The sequence below is a fragment of the Symphalangus syndactylus genome, chromosome 5 (assembly GCF_028878055.3).
Source record: "Symphalangus syndactylus isolate Jambi chromosome 5, NHGRI_mSymSyn1-v2.1_pri, whole genome shotgun sequence".
Classification (NCBI taxonomy): Eukaryota; Metazoa; Chordata; class Mammalia; order Primates; family Hylobatidae; genus Symphalangus; species Symphalangus syndactylus.
In genome coordinates this window covers 146,713,570-146,741,469 of record NC_072427.2, presented here as the reverse complement: position 1 = coordinate 146,741,469, position 27,900 = coordinate 146,713,570, and the positions used below count along the sequence as shown (strand labels likewise).

At 42.3% G+C, this 27,900-nt stretch overlaps 2 protein-coding genes across 17 annotated transcripts in view; one reads left to right on the top strand and one right to left on the bottom strand.

Moving 5' to 3' along the window:
• Positions 1-3,653: 3,653 nt before the first annotated feature.
• On the bottom strand, positions 3,654-16,790 carry LOC134736574 (mucin-1-like). The gene is made up of 3 exons (XM_063638519.1): positions 16,668-16,790; positions 4,223-5,533; positions 3,654-3,830 (listed from the first exon to the last, which is right to left on the bottom strand). The coding sequence occupies exons 1-3, from the start codon at positions 16,788-16,790 to the stop codon at positions 3,681-3,683; spliced, it is 1,584 nt and encodes a 527-aa protein (XP_063494589.1). The 3' UTR covers positions 3,654-3,680.
• RIMKLB (ribosomal modification protein rimK like family member B) overlaps positions 4,747-27,900 on the top strand; it is a 77,040-nt gene continuing 53,886 nt past the window's right edge. For 7 of the 16 annotated variants that reach the window (XR_010120885.1, XR_010120884.1, XR_010120886.1 and 4 more), the window contains exons 1-3: positions 4,852-5,154; positions 6,641-7,465; positions 20,475-20,705. Coding sequence is in view for 1 of the 16 variants with exons in the window: in XM_055280750.2 (XP_055136725.1) it covers positions 20,531-20,705 (175 nt within the window). In the remaining 15 variants the exon portion in view is untranslated. Of the gene's footprint in view, positions 5,155-6,640; positions 7,466-20,474; positions 20,706-27,900 lie in introns of all 16 variants that reach the window. The other 9 variants (XR_010120878.1, XR_010120883.1, XR_010120879.1 and 6 more) reach the window with 9 other exon arrangements.

Sequence of the window (27,900 nt, the reverse complement as noted above, 5' to 3'; positions counted from 1 at the left end):
TTTTTTTTTTGAGACGGAGTCTCGTTCTGTCGCCTAGACTGGAGTGCCGTGGCACTATCTCAGCTCACTGCAACATCTGCCTCCCAGGTTCAAGTGATTCTCCTGCCTCAGCCTCCTGAGTAGGTGGGATTACAGGTGCCCACCACTACGCCCAGCTAATTTTTGTGTTTTTAATAGAGATGGGGTTTCACCATGTTGGACCAGGCTGGTCTTGAACTCCCGACCTCAGGTGATCTGCCCACCTCAGCCTCCCAAAATGCTGAGATTACACATGTGAGACACCACACACGGCCTGTACTGCAAATTTAGTTGTCATATTCTAATCAGCTAATCTGACTGATTAGCCGAAATGGCTAGATAACATGTGTATTTCAGCACAACCAAATGGTATAGTTAATTCTAACATCTCTGTTTTGTAAACTTGGGTCTTTACCCTGGTTGTGTATTAAAATCCCCTGGAGGGCTCTGAAAAAATATTGATGCCTGGATGCCAATGCTGATTTAATCAGCTTTTGGGAGCTCTCCTGTTGATTCTATTTATTTTTTAAAAATAGAGATAGGGGCCAGGTGAGATGGCTCATGCCTGTAATCCCAGCACTTTGGGAGGCTCAGGTGAGCGGATCACTTGAGGTCAGGAGTTCGAGGCTAGCCTGGCCAACATGGTGAAACCCCAAGTTTCTACTAAAAATACAAAAATTAGCTGGGCACCTGTAATTCCAGCTAATCAGGAGGCTGAGGCAGGAGAATCACTTGAACCTGGGAGGTGGAGGTTGCAGCGAGCCAAGATCTCACCACTGCACTCCAGCCAGGGTGACAGAGCCAGACTCTGCTCAAAAAAACAAAACAAAACAAAAAACAATAAAAATAGAGACAGGTTCTCCCTGTGTTGCCCAGGCTAGTCTCGGACTCGCGTATTCAAGCGATCCTCTTGTCTCAGCCTCCCAAAGTGTTGGGATTACAGGTGTGAGCCATCACACTCAGCCTCCTGTTGATTTTTTTTTTTTCCTTTTTTTTTTGAGATGGAGTACCCATCTGTTGCCCAGGCTGGAGTGCAGTGGCCCAATGTTGGCTTGCTGCAACCTCCAGCCCCAGGTTCAAATGATTCTCCTGCTTCAGCCTCCCCAGTAGCTGGGATTACAGGCACCTGCCACCATTCCCAGCTAATTTTTGTATTTTTAGTAGAGACAGAGTTTCACCATGTGGGCCAGGCTGGTCTCGAACTCCTGACCTCAGGTGATCCACCTGCCTCGGCCTCCCAAAGTGCTGGGATTACAGGCATGAGCCACCCTGCCTGGTCCCTCCTGTTAATTCTCATGTGTCTAGGATGTTTTGGTGCAGGCAAAGGATGAACCCTAACTTCATCTCAAAGACATTACTCACCCATAGAGTTGGTCTCACACTCATAGGGATATGCAGTAAATAGGTGTAACTATTTGTATGATTATCACACATATCTAAACATTGTATAATTTCTCTTTGATTGCTATTTGACTGTTTTGGTATCAATTAGCCTTGAATAATAATAGCTAATATTCATTGAGACTTACTATGTTATGCATTATGTTTGAGTTACCTTATTCATCCTTCTATCTTAATAAAGTGGTGCTAATATGATCTTCATTTTGCTGATGAGAAAACTGAGGTTTATGGAAGTTAAGCAACAATCTCATGCTGCTAGTAAATGCAGCTGGATTTCAAATCAGATTGATCTGACTCCAGACATGCTAGGTTACTTACAGTATGTCTTCCCAGGGGATTCAATTGACCCTCCCCCCTACACCTCTGAACTTCCTGAAAAATATTAATTCACTGGTTAAAAATGAGTGGTGCATGATTATGCCAAGAAAAACTACTTGGCTGGGCACGGTGGCTCACGCTTGTAATCCCAGCACTTTGGGAGGCCGAGGTGGGAGGATCACGAGGTCAGGAGATCGAGACCACGGTGAAACCCCATCTCTACTAAAAATACAAAAAAAAAAAAAAAATTAGCCAGGCGTGGTGGCGGGTGCCTGTAGTCCCAGCTACTCGGAGAGGCTGAGGCAGGAGAATGGCGTGAACCCGGGAGGCAGAGCTTGCTTGCAGTGAGCCGAGATCGCGCCACTGCACTCCAGCCTGGGTGACAGAGCGAGACTCTGTCTCAAAAAAAAGAAAAAAGAAAAAAAAGAAAAACTACTTAAAATATTTTTGAGCATGTGTTGCTACCCAAAGGAGATGTGAGTCCATAGCCGCCTAAACATATCAACCATGAATGCTCAAAGATTATGACTGAATCTATGTACAGCCTTTCTGAACCTTGGGTTTCCAATATGGAAATGGTGTAAATAATTTTTGCCTCCTTATTACTTCATACAAAAAGTATGATGTATGAATTTGATCATTACTCACATAAACATTATCTTAACAATATCATGATAATGGTAATCTGTTTAAGCTTTATCATTGGCTTTGTTTTTTTAAATACCCTCCTGAGTTTTGTTTTACTCCCTATTAGCTTAAGTCAAAAGCAACGTTGTTATATACATGAGAATATCTTAGAATGTGTATGGCACATAGTAGCAATAAACTGAATAACAACTTTTTTTTGAGACAGAGTTTTGCTCTTGTTGCCCAGGCCGGAGTGCAATGGCACCATCTCGGCCTGAAACCTCCACCTCCCAGGTTCAAGCGATTCTCTTGCCTCAGCCTCCTGAGTAGCTGGGATTACAGGCATGTGCTATCACGCCTGGCTAATTTTGTATTTTTAGTAGAGACAAGGTTTCTCTATGTTGGTCAGGCTGGTCTCAAAACTCCCTACCTCAGGTGATTCGCCTGCCTCAGCCTCCCAAAGTGCTGGAATTACAGGCGTGAGCCACCGCGCCCGGCCCTGAATAACAACTTTTAAGGGCAAGTGGCAAGTGGGTTAATAGTCATACTTCCTATGCACAGTTTCACTAGTACAACCCACTTTTTCTGGGGATGCAGTTACCACGAATTGGATTCTTTAAGAGTGGGACTGAAGGAATAGGTTAATTAAATATTATTATTGATCCTCTGTACAATTTTTTCCCTGTGTCAATTTCACTAGGTTTATTTTGTCAGATTTTCAGTGTTAGTATATCTGTGCTCAAGCTTCCCTTGATCACAAAATGCTTCTCTTGGTCTTTGAGTTGAATATACTTTATGTCCCAGGGGGCTGTATATCAGAGTGGAAGTAAATAGCAATATTTTAGTTGTGTAGACCTTATCCCCTTTGTTCTCAAGATAGTGTATCTATCTTATAGGGCGTTTGTTCCTCTAAATTTTGTAAAACTAGACGCCTATCCTAGGTTACTCACTGATGTAACATAATAGCACTAAACACTTTGAACAGCACTTGATCTGTGTCAGGTGTTAAATATTATATACTTATTAACTCATTTACTCCTTATGACAACTCCATGAAGTAGGTAACTATTTTTATCCTCACTTTTACAGCTCAGCAGATAAAGATACAGAGAGGTTAAGTTACTGCAGAGGATCACATAGGTAGTGGAACCATAAATCCAATCAGGGCAGTCTGGAAGTTACCACCCTGGGTTATGCTACATCTTTTAAAGGACTCTCGAGACGCTGAAATTTGTCAAAAATTTTTTTAAAAGCAGAAAATGAAATTATATTGTCAATTGACTGGGAGAGGAGCAGTGAAAAGTTGTTAGCTGAGGTCACTGAGACGGCTGAGACCAGCAAGAAGGCAAACTGGTGAGCACATTACTGTACCTCACACACCTGGTGTCTCTGGTGACCGAAGTTATTTGGAAGTGAATCTTCCATGTAAACCTGGGAGGTCGTCTGTAGCCCTTTCTTTTTTTCTCCTTAAGAAAAAGTAATAGCGTAGTTGAACATTCATATTCGTAGCCTCCTTTGGGCTACACTTTTATTTTTTATACATAGTTTTAGAATTTACAAAATGCTCTTAAAATATCTCATTTCATTCTCACAACGACTCCGGACTGTACTCTTTTATCTTTTCACAACAAAGGCTCAGAGGAAGCGTAGCAACTAACTTGTCCAAGGTTTACGCTGGTTTCTAGGGCGCGGAGCTGGCGCTATCCACCCCGCCGGTATCTCCAAACCCGTTTCAGCCAGGAAATTTATCGTGTGGTTTTAAATTTGCCTCTCAATATACAGAGGTATTGTCTTTACTCCAGTCACGGATAAAGACCTTCTAGGTATGAATGATCTTTGTCTCCATATCTTTGCCTACCGGAGGGAGGAACCACCGTAAGCGGGGACTCCGGGCGGCGGCCGGCGGAAGGGCTGGGCGGGAGGCGTCGGGACGTGGGCAGCGCCCGAGGGGGTCGGGGGCTCGCGTCGGGGCTCCAGGCGCAGATGGATGGGGCCTGAGCAGGGAATGTGAGGGCGGGGAGGGCGTACAACGGAAGGGACTAATCTCGCGGTTTCGAGTTGGGAGCAAACCTCGCCCCCCCCATCCGTTTCCCTTTCTCAGTGAAGACGGTTTCGGGGCGGGTGGGGAGGCGCGTCCTCGGAGCGCCCTCGCGCTCCCTTTTCGCTCCCCGCGCGCGATCCATCGCCTCTCTTCCCCCGAGGCCAGCGATGGCTCGGGTGCGGGCGAGGAGCTGGGAGGGCGGGTCTCGACGCAGGTGTCAGATCCACTCGGCAGTGCTCGGCGCGCTGGCCCGGCCCCCGGCTCCGGCCGCCGCCCCCCGCCCGCCGCGCCGCCGCGCCGCCGCGCCGCCGCGCCAGGAGGGCGGGGCCGGGGCGCGCGCCGGTCCTCTGCAAGCGGGCGGGCGGGTGGCGCTCGGTCTGCGGGAGCGGGGCGGTCTCCGCCGGCGTCGCGCGCGCTGTGTGTGAGCGGGGTCGCGCGCGCGCGGCAGGCGAGTGAGGGAACGAGGAGCGGCCGGGTGTGAGTGTGTGGGAGTGAGAGTGTGTGGGAGTGGGGTGAGGGAGAGGCTGACGGGACGCGAGGCTGTGAGAAACTGGGCGAGTGTGCGAGGACGCCCGGCCAGCCTGCGGGAGCCGCGGTCAGCGGAGGAGAAAGGAGGCGGCTCCCGGTATCCCGACCCCCTCCCCCTCCTCTCCTTCCCCCCACTTCCAGCCGCCCGGCGGCCCGCGCTTCCTCGAAGGCCCCAGCCCGGCTCAGTCGGCCGAGAGCGAGGGAGGAGCCCCCCGAACCAGGTGAGCGGTACGACCGCTGCTGCCCCCGGGTGTAGAGCAGTGAGGCGAAGGCGCGCCCTTCCGAGTGGGCGAGTTCAGCGGAATGGATCCCCCGACTAGCGGGGGCTGGGCCGGGGAGGGGACCGGGCCGAGCGCGCCCGGGGTCCGGGGCTAGTTGAGGCCGGTGGTCGCCGCTCCGCGGAGTCGGTGGGGAGCGAGGCGGGGCCCGGCCTTCGCGCGTGTGCCGGGAGGCGCCGGCCCGTGGCGTGTGCGTGAGACCGGGCGAGCCGTGTTGAGGGGGCGGCGACCTCGGGCGTGTAAGGAGTATGGTTTCCCCGCCGGCGAGGGGGTGTGGTAACCCCGGGAACGCCGGCTGGTGTCGGACCCGCGGGCTGCTGACCTGTCCTCGGGATTGCGGCGACACCCCCCGCCCCCATTCCCACAAATTCTATGGAGCGACCGCGGGAGGAGGATCATGTGGTGCGGTCCCGCAGCTACTGTATTCGATTCCACGTTTTCCTCCTTACGTGTAAATTTTAGAGAGTGGCAGTCATTCCACCTTCTTCTTTGACAGCCCTCTGAATGAGAAGGGGATGACCAAATAATTGCTTGTCTAGTTTTGATTCTTTGAAAATTTGAGCATGATGTAGATATTACACTACTTGCCCCTCACCCGCCCCCCCCAAAAAACGCAAACCAGAGTGGTGATAATTTCAATCTCCCCTTATTAATATATCCTTATCTCTGGTCACACATTTGTTACTCCACTGTTTTATCCCATTTGTATTTGCGAATAGCGATGGGGTGGTAATTCTGTTCTGTGAGTGGGGTTATTACACTAACCATGCTCGATGCAACTGCTATGTAAATTCTTTCAGTATGCTGTCATTTTCCCATTAGTTATATGTATTGTTACCACATCTTTGTGGAGTTAGGTTTAACTCTAAATCGGTATAGAAAGTATATGGGCAGCCTACTATGAGGATTTTTTTTTTTGTGGGCTTGATATGTTCATTATATTTATGGATGTTCTTTATTAACTATAACCATTTAAATTTAAATGTTTTTAAATCTCATTTTTGTTACTTTCACAATATTGGGTAGCTTAAAGGTCATTTCTATTTTAAAAAATGATTTCTTAAAAGCAATTTTGAGAATACTTTTAAGATATTCATTTGGAATAAAACACTCTCTGAAATTCCAGTCGCGGAGATTTAACATTTATTTCCCAAATTTTACTATGTAAACCTCTAATTTTAAAAATAATCATAGTTAAATTTCTTTTCCAATGGTTACTGTTTTATTTGGTTAGTGTGTTAAAGGGGAGGAGGCCTATTTTGTCTTGAGGTAATCAATCCTATTTTATTCCTTCCTATCTTGGTTAGTGCTGTTAATTTCCTTCTTTCATGTCATTGATTTAGTTGTTAGTTTGGCAACATGGCTGTTGATGTTTTTTATCTTTCTCTGTCTCCCTTTTTTCTCTCTTGTCTTCTCTTACCCCTACCAGGTGCTGGAGTCCGCTTGTCAGGGAGGGGGGCAGTCTGTGATTCTGAGAACAGAGCCAAGAAGGGGAACAGCAAATTCAGTCACATACAATCCTCCACTCAGTCAAGAGCCACTTTCCTCTTCCTGCCTTGCCCCCCGCAGGGGGTAAGGAACTGAGCGTTTAATCTTTAGCCCATTGGCTACCAGCTAAAATTCTACTTAGTTTCTAGTGGATAGCTTTCTTATTTTGCCCATGTTTCTTTAGAATCCCTATTTAATATACTTTTGTCAGTAGTAGCATTTAGGAGTAGCAGGGAGAGTGACAATAAATTAGCCCCTTCTTTTTTCCCTTCTCATTCAGGCCCCTTTTCCTCTCCAGAGGGAAATTACCAGTAAACTCTTCTAAATCTTCCACCCCTTCTCAGTCATACTGTGAAGAAACACACTAAAGTGGACATTATTTGACCAGTGAACACGAACCCAGCTTCAGGCATCGGTTTGTTGTGGCACATGGAGAAACATCTCTTTTAAAATATCTCCCAATTACCCTTTTCACAATTTGTATCCACCTAGGATTTGCTGCTGGGGTAAGTCACTAGATTTATTTCTCAAAGCTCCCCTCTCTATGAGGTGAAAGACTGACCAACCATGAACACTGGTAGGGGATGGGGAAAGGGGACAGAGCAGAGCCAGTTGTTCCACACTTTGGGAAGCAGGAGTAGCTTTTATCATCTTCCTCTGGGGGAGCAGGCATAGAGACATAAACTGAGTGAAAATGGGTGGAGGAAGAACTTCTATACCCACGAACAACATGTGAAGAGAGAGAACCAAACATAAAGTAAGGAGGGTGAGTTTTATTGTATGTTGCTTGCTGACAACTGTTTTGGGGGCGCTTCAGTGATATACATTCATAGAGAGACTTTGTTTTATGGCAGATTAGTTTACAAAGAGTATTCTGCAAGTGGGATTAAGTCACAAGCAAAGGAGTTCGAAACCAGCCTGGCCAACAAACATGGCGAAACCCCGTCTCTGTGAAAAATATAAAAATTAGCTGGGCGTGGTGACGCACACCTGTAGTCATAGCTACTCAGGAGGCTGAGGCACAAGAATCGCTTGAACCTGGGAGGTGGAGGTTGCCGAAATTTTACCACTGCACTGCAGCCTGGGCAACAGAGCAAGACTGTCTCAAAAAAAAAAAAAAAAGAAATTGTAATATGTTACTAGAATCTGAGGGAGGAGGAGATTGTGATAGTGAAAAAAGTATTATTTTTAAATGTTAGCTGTGTTGATATGTGCAGTTGTTTCAAGAGAGGTTGAGTAGGGAGATTACGTACAGATGTTGGAAATTGTCTCTTAATTGTCTCAGAATTTTCTGCTTGTCATATGAGGGATTGTTAAGAAATAAGATAGTACCTCCAAAAGTATCTACATAATACATTTTAGATTTATATGCCATATGTATTTGTGTACATGTTAGGTTTGTAGAAAAGTACTGACTTTCTAGCTTCATGGTAGCTAATGCCATGGTGTTATTTTTAATGTTTTCTTTTTCAGTGTTCCCCCCCCCCCACTCAAAATTGGCTTGGAGGACAAAAGCCACAGAGCTAGCCAGCTCTACTCCCCTAGAGGCTGGTCTGCATGGAACCCATCTGTTTATATGTTTTTTCTTGTTTCTGAAATTGTTTTTGTTTTTTCTTCTAACTTTGTTAACAAAGCTAATTATTTCTGGATCAGTTATATGATCATTATGGGAAGTAAGCACAGGCCTGATCTCTCTCTTTTTTTTTTTTAAGAGAACCCGAAAATATTAATTAGGAATTTTGGATAGCTGCATTTAGATCTTACAGGGGCCGGGTGCGGTGGCTCACACCCGTCATCCCAGCACTTTGGGAGGCTGAGGCAGGCGGATCACTTGAGGTCAGGAGTTCGAGACCAGCCTGGCCAAAATGGCCAAACCCCATCTCTACTAAAAATACAAAAATTAGCCAGGTGTGGTGGTGTGCGCCTGTAATCTCAGCTACTCGGGGGGGCTGAGGCAGGAGAATTGCATGAACCCTGGAGGCAGAGGTTGCAGTGAGCTTAGATCGCACCACTGCACTCAAGTCTGGGTGAAAGAGCAAGATTCCATCTCAATAAAAAAAAAAAATACATCTTATGGGGACACCCATTTGCCTGGTATTTAATATTAAAATAGCTATGATTTTTTGATACTCTTTTACAACTTGATATAGCAGATTATTAAAATATGTTCTATTCCATAACTTCTCAGTGTTACATGTCAGGTTATGCATTTCCCACTGGGGATAACATCAGGGAATAAAATGGTTATGGGTTCTTTCTTCATGGAGTTTACAGACTAATTTTGGTAATCTCTATTTTTTATCTATCAGTTATCTGAGCAGTGTCTGAAGGAGTCTACTGGATTCTTAGGAAATGCGTACTAATTTGTGAATTGATGAACTGGCAAAACAAAAATCTGTTTAAACATTTACATGCCTGATTAATTTTACTACCTTTTATTTCAAAAGTGTATATCAAGTTGTGACAAAAAAGATTCAAACTTGTTCCTTTCTTAAATGCTTTTATTCTGTATTCAGCTTCTTACATTTTTTTTTCCTTCTGATACTAGCTTTTGGCTTCATGTTCCTATAAATTTAGAAATAAGGTCTCTAAAATGGCATATAGAATTGCTATGTAAGATCAGACCATTTCTTACTATTGTGCTTTCCAATTTTGAGGAGTATTTGAATTTTTCATACTTTATCAGAAAACTGCATTTTGAAAAGTCAGGCAGGTTTGCCCAAATAGCAACCTTGGAATTCTTCCCTGAGGCTTTGGAGTTCTCAGTTTTTAGTTTATTCCTTTGACATGTGATTTAGTTAGCCATATCTGTAAAGCCTTGGGCTTGAGAGTAAATGAATAGCTTTCTAACTCCTTTTTCAAAGTAATATCTGGGAAGAAAATTTAGACAGAAGGCCAAACATTTATCATGTTAAATATGAAACTTTGGGACTTTGAACTGTACTGTGCATTAAACCTAGGAACTGTTTTCTGTGCCATGTTCCAGAAATAATTTGATGTAAGTTTTTTCTATTAAGTGAAATCATTAGAAATGTTTGGAGGCTGGGCATGGTGGCTCACACCTGTAATCCCAACACTTTGTGGGGCCAAGATGGGTGGATCACCTAAGGCCAGGAGTTCAAGACCAACCTGGCCAACATGGCGAAAACCCATGTCTACTAAAAAATACAAAAATTAGCCGAGTGTAGTGGCACGTGCCTGTAATTTCAGCTACTCAGGAGGCTGAGGCAGGAGAATTGCCTGAACCCAGGAGGCAGAGGTTTTAGTGAGCCAAGATTGCGCCCACTGCACTCCAGCCTGGGCAACAGAGTGAGACTCCCTCTCAAAAAAAAAAAAAGGAAAAGAGAAATGTTTGGATTCCAGAAAAACTTTTTTTTTTTTTTGAACCAGGGTTTTGCTTTGTCACCCAGGCCGAAGTACAGTAGTATGTGATCATAGCTCACTGCAGCCTTGAACTTCTAGGCTCAAGCGAACCCCCTGCTTCAGCCTCTTTAGTAGCTGAGACCATAGGCCTGTGCCAACATACCCGGCTAATTTTTTTTTTCTTTTCACTTTTTGTAGAGATGAGACCCCACTATGTTGCCCAGGCTAGTCTTGAACTCCTTTCCTCCTACCTCAGCGTCCTAAAGTGTTTATTTTCTGTAGAGATGAGGTCCCACTGTGTTGCCCAGGCTGGTCTCAAACTCCTGGCCTCAAGCAATCCTTTTGCTTCAGACTCCCAAAGTACTAGGATTACAGGTGTGAGTCACTGTGCCTGGCCCCTACCACTTTCTAACTGTGACTTTAAACAAGTTATCTAACCTTTCTGCTAGAACAGCGTCACTGCCAAATGAAGACCATAACACACTGCAGAGGGATGGTTGTGAGGATTAAATGATAAAAATAAACCATCTCATATTATGTTTGGTACATATAATTACTCAGTATGTGAATTTATTTTCTTTATCCAAATTAGCTTTAATGGTTCTGATTTCTTTGTAGAAAAGCATAGAGAAACAGAAAATCTTAATTCCAGTTTTGGGTCTACTATTGTGATATCTTGGGCTGGTCTTTCTTTAAATTGGGATAATAGAAGCCTGTGTTCCTTACATTATTATATACAGATTAAGTGACAAAATATATGTAGAAAGTGTTTTATGGGTCGGACGTGGTGGCTCACGCCTGTAATCCCAACCCTGGGAGGCTCAGGCAGGCGGATCATTTGAGGTCAGGAGTTTGAGACTAGCCTGAGCAACATGATGAAACCTTGTCTCTACCAAAGAATACAAAAATTAGCCGGGTGTGGCGGTGTGTGCCTGTGGTCCCAGCTATTCAAGAGGCCGAGGTGGGAGAATCACTTGAACCTAGGAGGCGGAGGTTGCAGTGAGCCGAGATCACACCATTGCACTCCAACCTGGGTGACAGAGTGAGACCCTGTCTCAAAAAAAAAAAAAAAAAAAATTGATTTGGTAAGGAAAATGGCATTTTATAAACTCAGATCACCTAAACATGCTTATTTGTTGAACATGTTTTCAATCATGACTTAACCTGTAAAAAGAGAAATTGTCTTTGTAACAAATAGAATTGTTTAAACATAGACTTTAAGAATTCATTTTATAGCACTGGCAGACCCTAGTTTTTAAAAATAAACCTTAATTATATACTGTGATAATGGCTTGGGTGCAAATGTTAACACGTCTGTTAAGTTTTCCCTGACTCCTAAAGTCATTCTTCCAGAGGATGTGTTACCTAATGAATGCATTAACACTTGAGCCATGGCTCATGCCTGTAATCCCAGCTATCCGGGAGACTGAGGCAGGAGAATTTTGCTTGAGGCCAGGAGTTTGAGACCAGCCTGGGCAACATAGTGAGAACCTGCCTCTAAAAGAAGAGGAAAAAATTAGCTGGGCGTAGTGGTACACACCTGTAGTCTCAGCTACTTGGGAGGCTGAGGTGGGAGGATAATTTGAGCCCAAGATTGAAGGCTGCAGTTGCGTCACTGCAGGCTTGGTGCAGAGCAAGACCTCACTTCTAAAACACACACACACACACACACACACACAAAACCCCAGACTAAAACCATTTGAGCTCAGACTTTACTAAATAGGTAAGTGTTTGGGGTATATATTCCAAGCAAAAGGAAGCATGAAAGAATATAATGTGTTTAGAAAATTGGAAGTGACAGAGGGCAGAAGATTTATTTGGAGGCTTTTATAGTAGTCCAAGTGTCATAAGTTGAATATACTGGAGATAAGAGTAAAGTGGGCCAGGCATGGTGGCTCATACCTGTAATCCTAGCACTTTGGGAGGCCAAGGCAGGAGGATCACTTGAGGTCAGGAGTTCGAGAGCAGCCTGGCCAACATGGTGTAATCCCATCTCTACTAAAAATACAAAAATTAGCTGGGTGTGGTGGCACATGCCTGTAGTCCCAGCTACAGGAGGCTGAGGCAAGAGAATCGCTTGAACCCGGGAGGCGGAGGTTGCAGTGAGCCAAGATCACGTCACTGTACTCCAGCCTGGGTGACAAAAAAAAAAAAAAAAAAAGTCAAGCCCCAGTGATATTAATATTTAGAAGATAGAATTAGCTTTGTGTAAACAGTGAAAGAAGGATGGAAATAAAAATTGATGCCCTTGTCTGAATTGAGTGCCTTAATAAGGATAGGTATATCAGTCAGGGTTCTCCAGGGAAATAGACTCAATAAGATATATATATATATATTTTTTAAAATTGTGTATGTATTTTAAGCAGTTGGCTCATGATTGCAGAGTTGCTAAGTTCAAAATCTGTAGAGTAAGCAGCAGTCTGTAAACTCAGACAGGACTTGATGTTGCAGTCTTGGGTCTGAAATTTTTGGGCGGACCAGCAGACTGACAACTCAGGTAGCATTTCTGTGAGTCTGTCTATAAGTCCTGAGTCTTGAGGAAGAGTTCCTCCTCAGTTTTTGCTTTTTAGCAAGACCTTCAACTGATTGGATAAAGCCCCTCCACTTTATGGAAGCTAATTTCCTTAAGGTCAACTGATTAGATGTTAATCACATATAGAAAATACCTTCAGCAATGTGTAGACTGTTGTTTGCCCAAATAGCTTGGAACCATTGCCTCACCAGGTTGATGTAAAATTTAATGATCACAATGGGGAATATATGTGCTGAAACATTTCTGTGAATAAAAATACATTCTTTGTTTTTTGTTTTTGAGACGGAGTTTTGCCCTTGTCACCCAGGCTGGAGTGCAATGGTGTGATCTCAGCTCACTGCAACCTCCGCCTTCTGGGTTCAAGTGACTCCCCTTCCTCAGCCTCCCAAGTAGCTGGGATTACAGGCGCCCACCACCATGCCTAGCTAATTTTTGTATTTTTAGTAGAGACGGGATTTCACCAGGTTGGCCAGGCTGGTCTTGAACTCCTGACCTCAGGTGATCCACCCGCCTCGGCCTCCCAAAAGTGCTGGGATTACAGGCGTGAACTACCACGCCTGGCCTTTTTTTTTTTTTGAGACAAGAGTCTCGCTCTGTACCCCAGGCTGGACAGCAGTGGCGTGATCTCGGCTCACTGCAAGCTCCGCCTCTCGGGTTCACGCCATTCTCCTGCCTCAGCCTCCCGAGTAGCTGGGACTACAGGTGCCCGCCACGACACCCCGCTAATTTTTTGTATTTTCTTTTTTTCTTTTTCTTTTTTTTCCTTTCTTTTTTTTTTTGAGACGGAGTCTCGCTCACTGCAAGCTCCGTCTCCCGAGTTCACGCCATTCTCCTGCCTCAGCCTCTCCGAGTAGCTGGGACTACAGGCGCCCGCCACCACGCCCGGCTAATTTTTTTGTATTTTTAGTAGAGACGGGATTTCACTGTGGTCTTGATCTCCTGACCTCGTGATCCACCTGCCTCAGCCTCCAAAAGTGCTGGGATTACAGGCGTGAGCCACCGCACCCGGCTTTTTTTTTTTTTTTTTTTTTTTTGAGACTGAGTTTCGCTCTTGTCACCCAGGCTGGAGTGCAATGGCACAATCTTGGTTCACTGCAACCTCTGCCTCCCAGGTTCAAGCGATTCTCCTGGCTCAGCCTCCTGAGTAGCTGGGACCATAGGTGTGCACCACTACGTCCGGCTGATTTTTTTGTGTTTTTAATAGAGGCAGGTTTTCACCATTTTGGCCAGGCTAGTCTCAAACTCCTGACCTCAGGTGATCCCGTCTACCTCAGCCCTCCAAAGTGCTGGGATTACCGGCGTGAACCACCGTGCCTGTCCTTTTTTTGTTTTAAAAAACATGCTCAACTGAGGCAACAGTGGGTGGCATTTAGTTAGGGATGCCCAGTAGCCTCATTGAAATGGATTCTGAAATTTAGTTGAGAAAGAAATACCTAGTGGGTCAGTGGTTCGGAAGGAATAAAGTTTAAACCTGGATTCGGATGACATTTCTAGAAAGTGGAAAGCAGAGTTTAAGAATGAAACTCGGGGGATCATGTGCAGAAGGAGAGATGTCGGGAGGAAGGTCACAGAAAAAGAGACTTGATAGCATACCTAAAATTTAATGAGAGAGCCTGGAAAAAACAACATTCAATGTGCTTTTTCCTGTTCTTTCAGCAACACCAATCAATCAACACAGAAGATCCACTGATGGAGATTTCTCCTCACCAACAATCATTTCTGCAATGGACACCAGCTAGGTGTCCTCTAATTCATTTCTGACACTGTCTCCCACAGGTTAAGGCTCAGTCCCCAAAACGACCCCTTACCATGCCCCCCACCAGTACAGGCCTCTGGACTTCAGCCAGAAGGCTGACTTTAAGATGGAGTTCCCATCAACCCTGTCTTTGGGTTCGATTAATTTGCTAGAGCAGTTTACTTAACTCAGGGAAACATGTTTACGTGTATATTATAAAGGATACAGATGAAAAGGTGCATAGGACAAAGTATGGAAAAGGGGCACGGAGCTTCTTTGCCCTTCCCGGGTGCGTCACCCTCCAGGATCTGCTATGTGTTCAGCTATCTGGAAGGATTTTGAGCCCAATCCTTTTGGGTTTTTTTTGGAGACTTCCTTACATAGGCATGATTGATTAAACCACTGGCCACTGGTGATCAACTTGACTGTTAGCCCGTCTCCCCTCTCCAGAGGTTAGGGGATGAGACTGAAGGTTCCAACCTTCTAATCATGCCTTGGTCTTTCTGGTGACCAGCCCCCATACTAAAGCTGCCTAGGGGCTGCCAGCCATCAGTCAATTATTAGCATACAGAAAGATATCATTTTGGAGATTCTTATGATTTTAGGAGTTGTATGCCAGGAAACAGGGTTGAAGACCAAGTATATATTTTGTAATATCACACTTTTAAGAGACACAAATTTGTTATTTTTCTCCACAAACCTGATTCAACTCCCGTGATTCCTATCCAAGAGTGGATAGTGTTGAAAACAAGTCTTTAGTATTATTATTTTTTATCCTATGTACAGTCTTTCCCGAAGCAAGTCTGTATTAACTGACAAATGGAATAAATGCTATTAAAATTCTATTGTATGTTACGATAGAATTCTATTCAGATTCTATTGTGTGTTACAATAGAATTCTATACAGATTCCATTGTGTGTTACAAGAGTTCTATACAGATTCCATTGTGTGTTACAATAGAGTTCTATACAGATTCCATTGTGTGTTACAATAGAGTTCTATACATATTCTATTTTAGTGTATGTATTTTTTTCCTTTAGCTTTATTTTTCTTCAGTAGTTGGAATTTTGAGCTCATATGTTAATGGATTTTCTTAGTAAGAGGTACCCTAATATCTTCAGATGGCAGATTGTGATTTTTTGCTTTTTCTGTACTAGACCCTTCTGGGAAGGGTCCTCACAAGAAAGATGAGAGGGAGAGAAATGACTTTCATTTTAACTTTTTTTCTCTTATTCTGTGATGTAATAGAAATCTTTTACGCTCTCATTTGTCCTCTGTACAGAATAGGTTGACACATCCTTTGGAAGCTCTAAATATTTGTAATGTATTTTGAGATTTTGACTCTAAACATTGAACTTTTCCTTTGTTTATTAAGGAAATTTGATCCAATAAGAAACAACACTAAGTTTTAGATCCCAGGATGTTGACTTGAAAAAACTTTTAAAGTAGAAAAAATTATTCCTCGGGTTGGTCTAATATGGGAGCTAAAAGTTGGGAGAAACAAAGTGGTACTTTCTAAACTATTACCTTAGAAAAAATTTGGGAAATCTTAAGCAGTGAAATAAATGTTTATTTCCTATTTCAGAAGATGAATGAAGCACTTTAAGATTCCCATATACTCAGTTTTGCCTGAGTATTCCAAGATACAGTGCTGTTTTTTATTGGTATGCTGATCCAGAAGTTTGTGTGGGAAAACTCTCAAAAATAAACTCTCTTGGTAGAATTTCTCTTTATTTCAAAAAAGGTACTTTTGTCAGTAGTATTTATTCGGCATCTGATATTTATACGTTGTTTTTCTTGATACACTGGAGGAAATAAAGAGAGGATGGGATTGGTTGACCTGAGCTTACATTCTAAGAGAGGAAATACTATGGTACTCATCTATACTATATGTGGACATTTGCAAGTGCTGCATTTATGTTTTGCTACTGGAGAATATTTTCTTACAGTTACCTTATTGGGTAACCAAGTTTACTCCTTTAAACTACTAGGAAAAAAGTTTACCATTTTATTTTATAGAGGACTCTACTGTCTTTTAAAATAGTGAATATTATCTGAATTTTAAGATTCTGGATCATTAGCAGGACTGTCATTTTATTGGTGCACTTTTGAGCTCCTGTACTATTTAGATTTACTGGAATTCTTTTGACTTGTCAGCATTTCTGTTTTTTCCTGTTTTTCTTTTTATGTTAGCAGATGGGAAAAATAGAAAAGTAGATGTTTTGAAATTCTGTTGAAGAGGGAAACAGCTGTGCCCAAGGCTAGGAGAGAACCACTGAGGGGCAGAAGCAGGCAGGCACGCCTGGAACCTCTACCTTTGGGATTGAAGTCTTCACCCAACACTTCTGGCATCTCAGATGTGAATCCAGTTGGAGCACCCCTAAGAAGGCGAGCAGCTGTTGCTGCAGCAGCCCTTGGGGAGGCCCCATCGCTTGGGCCCTGAGGAAGGCTAGCCGCATGTCCTCCTGTGGGAATGGCAGTGTACCACTGGACAGGTTTCACTTTCCCTGGTTTCACTTTCTGTGGTTTCAGTTACGCCCTGACACAGTACAATAGGATATTTTGAGAGTGGAAGACACACTGCATTCATATAACTTTAATCATAGTATATTGTTATAATTGTTCTATTTTATTGTTAATCTCTTACTGTGCCTAATATGCAAATTATCATAGATATGTATGTTTAGGAAAAAACATAGTATATGTATATGGTACAGTACTATCTGCAGTTTCAGGCATCCACTAGGCTGGTCTTGAACTCTTGACCTCAAGTGATCTGCCCACCTCAGCCTCCCAAAACGAGCTACTGCTCCCTGCCAGTTTGTTTGTTTGTTTCTTTTCTTTTTTTTTTTTTTTGATGAAGTTTCGCTCTGTCACCCAGGCTGGAGTGCAGTGGCGCGATCTCCACTCACTACAACCTCCGCCACCTGAGTTCAAGTGATTATCCTGCCTCAGCCTCCCGAGTAGCTGGGATTACAGGCATGTGCTGCCATACCTGGCTCATTTTTGTATTTTTAGTAGAGACAGGGTTTCGCCATATTGGCCAGGCTGGTCTCAAACTCCTGACCAAGTGATCCGCCCACCTTGGCCTCCCAAAGTTCTGGGATTACAGGCAGGAGCCATCGTGCCTGGCCTAGAAAAACATGTTGACTGAAAGCTTTGTGGCTCTTCAGAGGGGAATATTATTTTCTGATTTCAGAATCATTGGAAACACTGTTATAGCCCATGTAATTTCTGACTACTGATATATCAGCAGCGGAACATTTCTGCTTCCCAATTGCTAGTGACTGTAACATTCCATCCTGACTGCTATTGGGGCAGCAACTGCCACACTCAGGTGAAAACCCACCGTACAATGAAATTAATCATCGATTGGGAAGGCATGGTGGCTCACAGCCATAACCCCAGCACTTTGGGAGGCCAAAATGGGAGGATTGGTTGAGGCCAGGAATTTGAGATCAGTCTGGGTAACATAGTAAGACCACATCTTTATAAAAAAAAAAAAAAAAAAAAAAATTAGAGACCGGGCTTGTTGGCTCACACCTATAATTCCATCACTTTGGGCAACATGACAAAACCTCATATCTACTAAAAAGAGAAAAGTACAAAAATTAGCTGGGCATGGTGGTGGGCATCTGTAATCCCAGCTACTCGGGAGGCTGAGGCAGGAGAATCACTTGAACCTGGGAGACAGAAGTTGCAGTGAGCCAAGGTTGCGCCACTGCACTGCAGCCTGGGTGGCAGAGCAAGACTCCATCTCAAGGGAAAAAAAATTAGCCTGATGTGATTTGCTCCTGTCGTCTCAGCTGCTTGGGAGGCAGAGGAGACAGGTGGATCACTTAGGCCCAGGAGTTTGAGGCTGCAATGAGCTATGATTGCACCACTGTACTCCAGCCTGGGTGACTGAAACCATGTCTCAGAAAGAAAAAAAAAATCGGCTGCAAATGGATGAGTTTCAAGAGCCAAGTGTCAGGCCAAGGCACGGACATAGCTTCAGAGTGTTGGAAGTCAGTGACAGAGTCTTTCAATCACTACTGATTATAGACATTTTAAGGGCATTTTTACAATTCCTTCATCAAGGGAAGCTGGGGATATTCTACATCAGGTATTCTGGCGTGACTTTTTCTTTTGTGGAGCTTTGCTTTCTGAGACCTTCCCAAGTGGCCTGGAAGGCCCTGTGTGGCTATAACCTTTTTCTAATGAGCGTAGTATCTCTTTGGGTACAGCGTCTGGTCAGGGACACACTGTGGCCTTCCCTGGGATTGTCCACAGGGAAGAGACTGAAATGCAACCCATAAAAAAAGTCATTCCATCAGGTTGAATTGACAATGCAAGTTTGCACTGTACCTTTCCTATACTGCGGTTAAAATGTAAATCTCTTTTCAAGAAAAGTTTCATAGGAGAAAAAGTTTATCAGAAACATTCTGTTTAAGGAGGAGGGAGGATAAGGTTTACTGCTTGTAATATGCATGGAATATCCTGCTGTAGGGAAGCCATAGTGTTTATATATTTTTCATTTTAATGAGCCTGGTCCTTATCTTCTTTTTTGTGTGTGAGAGACGGAATTTCACTCTTGTTGCCTAGGCTGGAGTGCAATAGTGTGATCTTGGCTCACTGCAACCTTTCCGCCTTCCGGAAGAAATTAGCTGGGTATGGTGGCACATGCTACTTGGAGGCTGAGGCAGGATAATCACTTGAACCCAGGAAGCGGAGGTTCCAGCAAGCCGAGATCACACCATTGCCCTCCAGCCTGGGTGACAAGAGTGAAACTCCATCTCAAAATAAATAAATAAAAATAAAAAGTTATTAAATATTCAGAACTGCTAACCCTAGAGCATCCAACATTAAGTTAGCATAGTTCCTTCCTAGCATGTGTATAAGCTGAGTTACTACCATAATCCAATTTAGATACCCTGCTTGTTTAACAGAGACTTAGGCCTTCGAGGCAGTGGATTGTGGGGTAGTAGGTGGGTCAAGAGAGAGGTAGGTGGTCAAGTGTGGCAGACATGGCATTTCAAGGTGCTTGGGGATGTGTGCTGTTGGCTCTGGTGGTGCCCCTGCCCAGCAATGCTCTGCTTTCAAACCGTGTGCATTGTGGGGCAGGCCCTTCTTGCTGGTACCTGGGAGGGTGGACCATGTCCAGCTGCCACTATTCAGGAAGCTGCTGGTCTGTACAGCCTTTCCTTCCTGCAGTCTTTGCCCGGGACCTTTCCTTTTGTGTTAGGTGTGCCATGTTATCTGGAATAATACTTGAATGATACTTGACATTTTGTTTTTTTGTAAACATTAAAAAAAAATTTTTATTGCTTGTTCTGAAACTTGTAAATTTTTTGCTTCTCAGGAAGGTGATTTTTAATGTTGCATTGTTCATGATACAAACTCGGAGAAGCAACACCATCTGGAAAAAAAGTCCTTTTTTGCATTTTAGTAAAAAAGCTGAATTTATTTTTAAAAATTCTATTTATAGAAAGAAAACATCGAGTAAGAGCATGCTGTCCTCTGACTGAAATAAATGAAATTTAGTGAACAGACCTGATAACCCTTTTGCTCATTGTCCAATTATTTATTTTCACTAAAGCTACTGTGTAAATGACTTCATCATTGAAGCTTACCTAGTAAGATAAGTGCTACTACCTATTATTTTTTCTACATACCTATAACAAAACCAGGGAAGAAAATTGAATGTAAAGTTAACCACAGATACAAAAATATACTTAAGTGGGATTTCTAGTGATGGGAAAGATGGAAATATATCGATGATTGGCATTTCATTTCTTATCAAGAACAGAAAGTTGAGGAAGGAGATAAAACAAAAAGTGATCAGATTAAAGTATATTCCTAGACAATATGTAATATTGGGAAGGGTATTTAAACTTTCTGCTAAGTGACCAGCTACCGTTATTAAGTTGCAGTGCCAGTTTCTCCAAGGAAAAATGGAGAAATTGTATTTCTGAAGAGATGGTCAGTTTCCATATTACTAGTGTATAAAAATTTTAGTTTGAATGAAAGGGAAACAATATCTGTACACTTGTTTTTTCCTGTTTATATAATTAGTATATAATCACAGCATTTATTTGTATGAAATCCAGAAATCAAGTAGATTTCTTGATTTACCTTTTATGTATATTTTCTCTTCCATCTAGGTAGACGTTACATCCAAGAGGAAATAATCCAAGCAAGGAAGCACAAGCTGATCAAGATGTGTAGTTCTGTGGCTGCCAAGTTGTGGTTTTTGACAGATCGTCGCATCAGGGAAGACTATCCTCAGAAAGAGATTTTACGAGCATTGAAGGCCAAATGTTGTGAGGAGGAGCTGGACTTTAGGGCTGTGGTGATGGATGAGGTGGTGCTGACAATCGAGCAAGGAAACTTGGGTAAGTCTCTATACTAAGTGATCTTTTGGATTTTTACCTAGAATATGATGAATCTGCATGTTTTAGGAATAATTAGGACAGAGGAATTCTTAGCCTTGTCATTACTAAGTATCTTCTAATTATAAGGTCTAATATATTTTATGGAAGTAATATAAACAGTAGTATTTATAAAGTTTATTAGAAAACAATTGTGAGGGAAATTAAAGGTGACCTTCAAAATAGATAAACAATAAAACAAAGTAGGCGCATGTCTGTAGTTCCAGAGGCTAAGGTGGGAGGATCACTTGAATTCACAAGTTCAAGTCCAGCCTGGGCAACATTGTAAGACACAGTTTCTTTTCTTTTTTTCTTTTTCTTTTTTTTTCAAATTTGTGTGTTTGCTTTCTTCTATAATTCCAATACCTCCACCATCAACGACTTGAGATAGCTGCCAAGGTGTTATATAATCAGTGCCAGTGTCTTCATTCATTCTACAATGAAGGCTGTCACTTCACACTTGGAAGGTTGCACAGTGGCCAGGCAGAGGCGCTCCTCACTTCCCAGACGGGGCGGGCTGGCAGAGTCGCTCCTCACTTCCTAGACGGGGTGGCGGCCAGGCAGAGGCGCTCCTGACACAGTTTCTTTTTTTTTTTTTTTTTTTTTTGAGAGGAGTCTTGTTCTCTCGCCCAGGCTGGAGTGCAGTGGCGCGATCTCAGCTCACTGCAAGCTCCGCCTCCCGGGTTCACGCCATTCTCCTGCCTCAGCCTCTCCGAGTAGCTGGGACTACAGGCGCCCGCCACCACGCCCGGCTAATTTCTTTTTTTGTATTTTTAGTAAAGACGGGATTTCACCGTGGTCTCGATCTCCTGACCTCGTGATCCGCCCGCCTCGGCCTCCCAAAGTGCTGGGATTACAAGCGTGAGGCACCGCGCCCGGCCGACACAGTTTCTTAAAAATAAAAGTAAAGATGATTCTCAAGTTCCTTTCATTTTTACCGTCTTCTATTTTTAAAATACCTTGTTTATAAGGTGCTCCTAAGGAAATTTGTATCTTTGGAGGTTCTTTGATTAATACTTGATTAATAAATTAGATCCACTTGATTCCTTTTTAATAAAACACTTTATACATGTAATATAAACTAATACGGTTTTATAGGTGAAAGTGTCTTAATGATTTAACTCAATTGGTGATAAATATTTCTAGTATTTTTAGTATTTCGTATTTGTTTTAGGATTGTAGGGGAAGATATCCTGGAAAAGTATAGAAATTCTTTAGTACTGATTTTCAGGAAACTAAATTTTTGCCTTTGAAAGTTTTATGGCTTACTATAGCTAAATCGGTAGTTTCTGTCAGGGAGCATTATATGGTGTCATATAAATGGACTTTTTGACTGGCTTTCAGAAAGTACTTCATAATTTAATGATAGTATAAATACATTTTAGATCACTTTCTTCCTTTGTGACTAAAATTATACTGAAGCCCCATGATTTAATTTCGTCATCAATGAAATGGAAAAAGACAGTTATTGTGAGAATTAAGGCTATGCAAAGTACAATAAAATGTTACCTTTATCTGCCATGGTAGGATAATTTCATTCACAGGCCAACAGATTCAGAATCTTGTCTAAATTAAAATGTTACTATAGGTTGAGTATCACACTAAGTATAATCTCTTAGGAAGCATCACTTTTATTTTCAGTCCTCTTGTAACATTTATTTTATCCACAGTACCTTTGATCAGTTTTTGTTTCCAGAAATGTTTCTTTGTTGTTTTGCTTAAACGGATAAGTGCTCTTGTTATTTTTTTTTTTTTTTTTTTTTTTGGAGACGGTCTTTTTCACCAGGCTGGAGTGCAGTGGTGCTATCTCAGCTCACTGCAACCTCTGCCTCCCAGGTTCAAGTAAATTCTCCTGCCTCGGCGGGGCGCGGTGGCTCACGCTTGTAATCCCAGCACTTTGGGAGGCCGAGGCAGGCGGATCATGAGCTCAGGAGATCGAGACCACAGTGAAACCCCGTCTCTACTAAAAATACAAAAAACATTAGCCAGGCGTGGTGGCGGGCTCCTGTAGTCCCAGCTACTTGGAGAGGCTGAGGCAGGAGAATGGCATGAACCCGGGAGGCGGAGCTTGCAGTGAGCCGAGATCGCGCCACTGCACTCCAGCCTGCGTGACAGAGCAAGACTCCGTCTCAAAAAAAAAAAAAAAAAAAAATTCTGCTGCCTCAGCCTCTTGAGTAGCTGGGATTGCAGATGTGCACCACCATGCCCGACTAATTTTGTATTTTTAGTAGAGACGGGTTTCACCATGTTGGCCAGGCTGGTCTCCAACTCTGAACTCAAGTGATCACCCACCTCGGCCTCCAAAAGTGCTGAGATTACAGGCATGAGGCACCATGCCCACCTACTCTCGTTCTCTTGAATGTAGTTACTACCATTATCGGGATGATGCTCACTATTTTATTTTCAATGTAATTCTCTTTTCAGTATATATTGCCTGGGTTCAATACCTAGTTATTTAGATTCAGGAAATCTGGGATAAGAGTCTATTTCATTCTTTCATTAAGTATTATTTGAGCATTTACTATGTGCTGGATAGTGGTATGGTATACGAAATAAAATATAGTCCTCATATATTCTAAAGGATGAGGTCAACATTAGTCAAACAATCACACAAATGTAAAGTTATTATAACTGGTAAGTTATGAATGAAAAGTATGAATGTCACTTTGCACCTCTCTCACATCTGTGACCAAGATCCTTGATCAAATCAAGGTAAACCTCTAAAACTCAATATTTGTGACATGCTGGTTCAACTTACACAGCTTTTTCAGTGTAAGTGTGTATGTACAGTTGTTGAAATTGGAATCAGAAACTCAGACACTTTATTGTATTGGGAGCCATGTTCTTGAAGTCTGCATGAGAAGAGACATGCCAGTGTAAAATGTTAGTTCACTCAGCACTGCTCCTACAAGGCTTCTGGTGGTTGGAAAACCAAAGGTTACAGCCATAGTTCCTTATGAAATCTAGTGGCTACTAAGTAATAACACAAAATTTGGGAGGTAGAAATGGGCATCTCTATTTTTTAGAAGTGTGTAGGTTGAAAAGGATCTAGGGTTGAAAACCATTGCTCTTGATATTTTTCCCAGTTACCTAGTGAACATTTTCACTTTATTCTCAAGTGGCATTTCTGTGCCATTCTATCACAGTGGAACTTGCTTTTTTCCATCAAAGCTGTCTTGTTATTTCAGCTTCTCCATCTCTGTTTGTAATATCACCTTTCTCCCATTAACCTAGCCTTATACCATTAACATGTTTTTTTTTTGTTTTTGTTTTTTTTTAATCCACAAGAGCCAGTATGCTACAAAATTTTGTTGCTTTTTCCTTCTAAGCCATAACTGTTCTATCTTCTCACTATCCTGGGTCAGGCTATCATGGCTTCAATTTTTTTTTTTTTTTTAAGACTAAGTGAAGTTTTAATTACTAGGTAAAAGAAAAAGGAGATCATCTCTCCTGTGAGAGAGAGGGGCACCTGAGTGGGGCTTCCCATGACTTCACATTTTAATGACTTTAGTTAGCCCTCTAGCTCCTAGCTTTTTCTTTCTTTTCCTTCCTTTTTTTTTCTTTGAGACGGGGTCTTGCTCTGTCACCTTGGCTGGAGCACAGTGGTGCGATCTTAGCTCACTGCAGCCTCAACTTCCCCGGCTCAAGCGATCTTCCCACCTCAGTAGCTCTTTCTTTTTCAAAATTGTCTTTTCCTCTCTAGCATTTTCACATCTTCATTAAACACAACTTTTCTCATCTTAATATTCTTTTTAAAATCTTCAGAAACTTTTCCCCTGTAGTGTTAAATCTAATTTTAAAATTTTTCAGACTTTTTGTTGATGCATCTCCTATATATTCAGGCATTTCTAGGAGGGTTTTTTACATTTTTCATGTATTATTTAATTCTCATATCTTATGAGGGAGGTGATATTACCAGTATGCAGATGAGGAAACAGGCTCTTTCACAGAATTAAGTGGAGAAACTTAAACAAATTGGCATAAGGGAAATGTTCTAAAATTGTGGCTATTTTGCATAATACAGTGAAAATATTAAAAACCACAGTTCTATACTTTAAATGGATGAATTTTACAATATGTGAATTATATCTCAATAAAGCTGTTTAAAAAATGTTACACGTCATTTACACGTTATCTGTGCAGTGTTTTCACAGTCAGGTTAAAGAGAGGGTATAGTTGTAAATGAGTAGAAGGCGTAGAAGTTCTTTTGCTTTTCCTTTTTTTTTTTTTTTTTCCTCATTGCCTCTCCCTTTGTGTCAGTGTATGTAAAACTGCTCTCTTGAACTTCTCTTAGTCTTTTCTATTAATGGTGTCCTATTCCTAGCCTAAGCTTGAAGAAATCATGGAGTCAACTTTCTTCTTCATTCTCCCTTACTTCCAGATATAATGTTGTAAAAGGCTTGTCTGTTTTGTTTGTAGTATATCTGACATAATGTCTGTTCTTACTACCACTAATGAAATCAAAGTTGCCTGAACTATTACAGTAACCTGAATTTGTTTCCACTTTAAACTCATCTTCTAACGTACTGTAGTCAAATTAATCTTTCAGAATTACGGCTCTAGTTATATTTGCCTTTCCCAAATCCCCTTTATCTTTTTATTGCCTAATTCTCCAAGTTTTTTGTTGTTGTTGTTGTTGAGTATCTTCATCGGTTAGAAACTTTTGAAACATTCACTCCAATATATGCCTATTTTAAAATAATGAATAGTGTACTGTGCTATTGCCTGTTGTAGGACTGTCCTTGGGCTAGCAGAATTGTATTTTCCTTGTTCATCTCTTTTACTGACAGCGTGGCCTTGGATTTTCAGCCTCTGTGCCTCAAATTAAAACCATCCCCCGGTAGCAAATTTGCTGATTTTTCACAACTGTCCCACTGTAGTCAAACTACTGTGCCAGCTATTCCGTTCCCTCTATGGAAATAGAATCAGACCTAGGTAAAAAAGGCCGTAGATTTCCATTGTTGATACCCAGAGTTCTAGCAGGTTTTCGTTGTTGTTGTTTTAAATGTGTCTCAAGTTGTCTGTCTTTGATTAATTACCAGAGCTCTGAAATAGAATTGACAAAAATATTTCCAGTTTTATACTTGTTCTTTGGGGTGAAGGTTTGTTGACCTCTTTTTAAAAATATAACTTTGGGCACAGTGGCTCATGCCGTAATCCCAGCACTTTGGGAGGCCGAGGCCGGCAGATCGCAAGATCAGGAGATCGAGGCCATCCTGGCCAACGTGGTGAAACCCGTCTCTACTAAAAATACAAAAATTAGCTGGGCCTGGTGGCGTGCGCCTGTAGTCCCAGCTACTGAGGAGGCTGAGTCAGGAGAATTGATTGAACCTGGGAGGTGGAGGTTACAGTGAGATAGCACCATTACACTCTAGTCTGACAATAAAGCAAGACTCCGTGTCCCTCTGTCTTTCTCTGTTTCTCTCTCTCTCTATATATATATATATGTGTGTGTGTGTGTGTGTGTGTGTGTGTGTGTATAATTTTTAGAGCAGTTTTAGGTTTACAGCAAAATTAGGCAGAAAGTACAGGGATCTCCTATGTATCCTCTGCCCATATACATGGATATCTTTGCCCCATTTTGAACATCCCTTACAAGAAGGACACATTTGTTGAACTTGATGAACTTATATTGACACGTCATCACCCAAAGTCCTTAGTTTACATTACTGCTTACTCTTGGGTGTTCTATAGTCTGTGGCTTTGGGCAAATGCATAATTACATGTGTCCACTGCTGTGGTATACAGAATAGTTTCCCTGCACTAAAAATCCTGTGCTCTGACTGTTCATTCCTTTCTCTTTCTCCCTCCTGTTCATCCTCCCCCCTCCCTTCCTCTCATCCATCTCTTGACAACCACTGACCCTCTGACTGTCTCCACAGTTTTGCCTTTTCTAGAATATTATAGTTGGCACTGTGCAATATGTAGTGTTTTCGTATTAGGCTCTTTTACATAGTAATATGAATTTAAGGTTTTTCCACGTCTTTTCCTGGCTTGAGAGTCATTTCTTTTATTGCATAGTTATATTTCATTGCTTTTATATACTGTAGTTTATTCATTCAACTGCTAAAAGACACCTTGCTTCTAATTCTAAGCCCTGGGATTATAAATTAAGCTGGGTTTTTTTGTTTTGTTTTGTTTTGTTTTGGAGTTTTGCTCTTATCGCCCAGGCTAGAGTGCAGTGGTGCGATCTCGGCTCACTGCAACCTCCACCTTCCGGGTTCAAGTGATTCTCCTGCCTCAGCCTCCTAAGTAGCTGAGATGACAGGCGCCCACCACTACGCCCAGCTGATTTTTGTATTTTTAGTAGAGATGGGGTTTCACCATGTTGGCCAGGCTGGACTCGAACTCCTTACCTCTGGTGATCCACCCGCCTAGGCCTCCCAAAGTGCTAGGATTACAAGCATGAGTCACCGTGCCCAGCCTAAGCTGAGTTTTTTGTCTTCCAATTTAATAATTATTGAAGATCTACTTAGTAATGTGGGAGATTCAAAATAACTATTACAGGTGCTTAGATGCTTATCAGCAAAAAGGTACATAGAAAACCAAAGTAAAAATACAAAATTGCCTTCATGAAATGCCTGTTTCATAAAGGACAATGTACAAGATTGTGAACACAAGGATGGAAAAGACATAATTGTCAACTCCTGAGGATCTTGTTCTGATAAAGGAGACTGACAAGGAGTCTGGCCTCAAGGTAGGGCCTGGTTGTGAGTAGAGATAGATCATGAGCTCTTTTCATATTTGGCTTACTTGGGAGTGAGTGTAGGTGTGCACCAAGGATTGTGAAGAATGAAGCCTTCATTCAAAGCAAGATTGCTACTGAGACTTGGTGACAAGTTTGGTATAGCTAGATGATGGAACTTTCAATGCCAGGATACAGTCTAGATTTGAGCCAGTAATGACATTTTTCAGTTATGAGTAGGGTATAGAACATTAAGACATTGAGGACATATATTTTGACACCACAAAATCCATATTAAAACACATTCATTAGGTGAATATGAGAAGTCACATCATCAGTAACATTCTTTTTCTTAGTTTCTTTTGATGGGTAAAAGGCCTAATTAAAAGGTACAAAATTGGATTCATACTTTTGAGTTCAATCTTTTGACGCTTAGTGGTCAACTAATATTTGAGAAACTACTATGTGCCAGAT